The sequence below is a fragment of the Notolepis coatsorum genome, assembly GCF_963971535.1.
Source record: "Notolepis coatsorum genome assembly, chromosome: 3".
NCBI lineage: Eukaryota > Metazoa > Chordata > Actinopteri > Aulopiformes > Paralepididae > Notolepis > Notolepis coatsorum.
The window spans coordinates 180,731,467-180,735,087 of NC_140167.1; the positions used below are offsets into that span (position 1 = coordinate 180,731,467).

The 3,621-nt window shown below is 45.4% G+C and overlaps 1 protein-coding gene across 1 annotated transcript in view; it reads left to right on the top strand.

Annotated features, from left to right (window-relative positions):
* LOC311226085 (semaphorin-5B-like) overlaps positions 1 to 3,330 on the top strand; it is a gene marked incomplete at both ends in the record, with an annotated part of 108,988 nt that extends 105,658 nt beyond the window's left edge. Inside the window, one exon of the mRNA XM_084311461.1 lies at positions 3,181 to 3,330. Coding sequence (XP_084167587.1) covers positions 3,181 to 3,330 — 150 coding nt within the window. The remainder of the gene's footprint in view (positions 1 to 3,180) is intronic.
* Between the last annotated feature and the right edge of the window lie 291 nt (positions 3,331 to 3,621).

Below are 3,621 nucleotides of genomic sequence, written 5' to 3' on the forward strand. Positions count from 1 at the left end.
AAAAATTAAGAAAAAGACAACTCGATGAAGTCGATTCTCAATTAAATTAGAGATTGATATCTGTCGTGTTGAGCGGTGGATGCGCGCTCCTCATTTCCTTACAGTTTGTCACGTGACACAGGATTAAAAAATAAAAAAGATTATAAAAAAAAATAAAAATCAGAGTCGTTGAGTGTTGCAGATCGGCCGCTGCAGGACTCAGGACAAGCGGTGCGGCAGGGACTTTGTTCCCAATGACAAAACAATACGCACCATTACTCCTCCTCACAGACGCACACAGCCGGAGAGACGTATTCCTCTAAATACGCTAATGGATGAAGTGTCACGCCTCCTTGCTTAGGCGGACAAGGACATTAACTCCCAAACTCTGAACATGAGGAGAGCAAGGGTTTGTGTGGGGAACGCAGTCTACAGTATATGGGGGGGGGGGGGGGGGGGGGGGGGGGGGGGTGAACTGTACATATAGCTTTGGGAACGCCTCGGGTGCCTGTATGCAATAGAGGGGGAAGGGTCAGGTTTGCTTTCTTTATATTGACTGGGTGGGGGGGGGGTATTTTCGTTTTCTTTTTTTCTTAGGATGACAAGGACATCTGAAGGGGACTTCTCCTGGATTCTCTAGTGGAGACAGTGATTCTACTGAGTGGGGTTGTGTCTCAGTGGCCATATCAGATATGGCCAGTGTGTCAAGCAACTGGACTGTGTTTTCTATGATGATACAAAGTAGAATAAGCTAGTAGACTACTTTTTTATGTTATATAAAGAGGGAGGTATTTGTTTTATGCTCAAATGATCTGTAGCGTAGAAGGAAATATTTTGTTTAAATAAATAAGGGATTAGCTAATTAACAATTCTTTCTCATCTCTCACTTCACTGGATACATTCCTTTTATTTCAGTCTGGTCGTCATTACATCTTCAAAACATTCAATGTGTTAGTACGGCGGGGGAAAAAGATACACATAGAGGCGGATGATCACTGTTGAATGTGGTTTTAAGTCAGACTGTCACAAAATAAAATCTATTCGGTTCCTCTCTTAACATTACTTAAAGGTATGCTAGTGTGAGATAAAAAAAAATGGCGGTGTGTTTGTGTGTGTCTCTGTGTGAGTGTGTGTGTGTCTGTGTCTCTGTGTGTGTGTGTCTGTGTCTTTGTGTGTGTGTGTGTGTGTGTGTCTGTGTCTCTGTGTGTGTGGCTCTGTGTGTGTGTGTGTGTGCGTGCGTGCGTGCGTGCGTGCGTGCGTGCGTGTGTGTGTGTGTGTGTGCGTGTGATATAGATTGTGAGTCTGCTTGTATGCCTGTGAGATTTAAAGGGTGCGGGGGGCGTGTCTGTATTTTGTAAATGCTTTCGTACACGCGCCTGTATATGAGGACACCTGTAAAGGAGTTTGTGCATTTTGGTCCGTACATCCTGACGTTGTACTGGTTTTTTTCTACTGTATGTTCCTTGTATGAGATGTTAATCAGTGTAAGTTAAGAGAGAGCCTCATGCTCTCAAAGAGGGGGGGTGGGGGTGGGGAGACAATATTTATATAGTCAAAGCTTGGTTTATAAAGGGCATTTCACAGCTGAGCTATATTTTATTATTATGCCTGTTCAATGAATGCTAACCCAGCGATGCTTTTCAGTTCGGCTACTGTAGGCTTGACGCACGAGACCAGAGCTCTATCTGTATATAGGAGAGACAGCCTTCTGCAGCCCAATGATGACCCTGAAACGGTTAGGATTATGTAAATGTTCCTGTATATTGTATAGCTAACACTGTTTGTTTTAAAAGCCTTATAGTTGTTTAAAAAAAAGAAGAAGAAAAAAATTAAGAAAAAAAAGAAGAAAAAAAGTGCAACAGCTAAGTACACAACGACCATGAGGTTTGTTGGGGGACAGAGCTCCACAATGTGACCGATTGACCGACGGGTGTTAAACCTTCCCAGGCCGGTTGGATGGATGTCACATCTGACTGAAATAGTACAAGATCCCATTTTCTGAAGATAACACAAGCTCGCGCTTAGTGTTGATTCTCGTATCAGCTCACAGAATCACATGCCGTTGAACAAGTCTACACTATTACCATCATCGTGACTTCCGTAGGCCGTCTAGCCGCGGCCGGAGAAGTTTCGGCGTCTCTGATTGGACAACATTACCGTGTAAGATGTTCTACGATTGGTCCGTTGTGAGCTCCGCCCCCCGTGATATGAGGCTCGGTGCCCTTCTATGCAACTTACCAGGTGTTCTGTTAGACCTGTCCTGTAGACTGTAATCACTGCCTTTTAGACACTGTGAATTTTTGGTACTCTATATTTTTGTATATTGTACATTATAAAGGATAATAAACCTTGATGCCAACACGTTATGGCCTAATTGTTGCATCAGTGTGTGTGTGTGTGTGTGTGTGTTTGTGTGTGAGTGTGTGCATGTCTTTATTTATGCGTGAACTTAAAGAAAAGTATGGGTTCTCCAACTAATTGTTCAATAATATGCTAATTGGAAACAAGTATGGATATTACCAGGAATTCCAAGTCGGCAGCTTATATTCTCTCAAGACATGTCAATACCTACTCATGCTTTCTGTTTACGCTGGAGCTAAAGGTGTCAAGTTACAACATACTGGACCATGATAGGTTCGACCCATTAGTGACATCACACATTCACCTCAGGGATTTCAGGGGTGTACAGAGAAGCTCTGCCTCTCAAGGGGAAGAATAATGAAAAAGGCGTTCCGGTGACAAGTTCTGCGCAAATCACAATCTGTATAGTCAAAGTCATGCCTTCAAGATGAGTTAACACAAAAAAAAAAAAAAAAAAAACACATTTTTGAGTGGAGGGCAACTTTAACTTCCATATCCATTTGAAAAACTAAACCTAAACGGTAAGATCACGTCAAAAGCAAAGCGTTTTTCATCTGCGCTCGCCCACTTATCTCCATCCATTACCGTATGAAAGCGGCAGCTCCATTCGTCTCCTCTGCTGTATTAGCCGGGTGGATTTAGCTGACGTGCCACAATGTGGCTGACGCAGCATCTCCTCACCTCCCCCTGTGATGAAGGACCCGTCGACAATGACGAATAGCAGCGCGTGTGGTACGCACACACATGCTGCTATTCGCCATTGTGCACGCGCGAGTGTGCGCACGAGTCCGACCGTGATGTGTATGGAGTGCGAGGCTCTCCTTTGCCCTTCGTCTGGAGGGAGAGAGCGGGCGAGGCGGTGGCAGGCTTGAGAGCCTCCGCTCTACTCTACCGGACAAAGGAGGAGGAGAGATGGATGGGCCCGGGCTGGCCAAGCAGGCGGGACTACGGCCAGGGACACTTCCCATGGATCACCGGCGGCGCCAATGACCCATGCCGTACATCCGCACTTCATCATCCTATTCCAAGGATAACGCCGGGCAGGGGAGCGGGCAGAGAAGAAAAGTCTCGTCAACCTGTGGACTGTAAAAAGTGAGACGGAATAAAAATGAATGTGATATAGAGCTCTTTCCACAGCCTGTCTTGTGGAACACCGGCGGGACTTACTGTAGATTGGACATATTCACACGTGCGAGCATTTTGCTCTTATGTCGTGCTCAGGTTCCACCCTGTTCCCGCCTTGGGTCGTGACAGCAACAAGTCAATGTCAGAAGGAAGTGC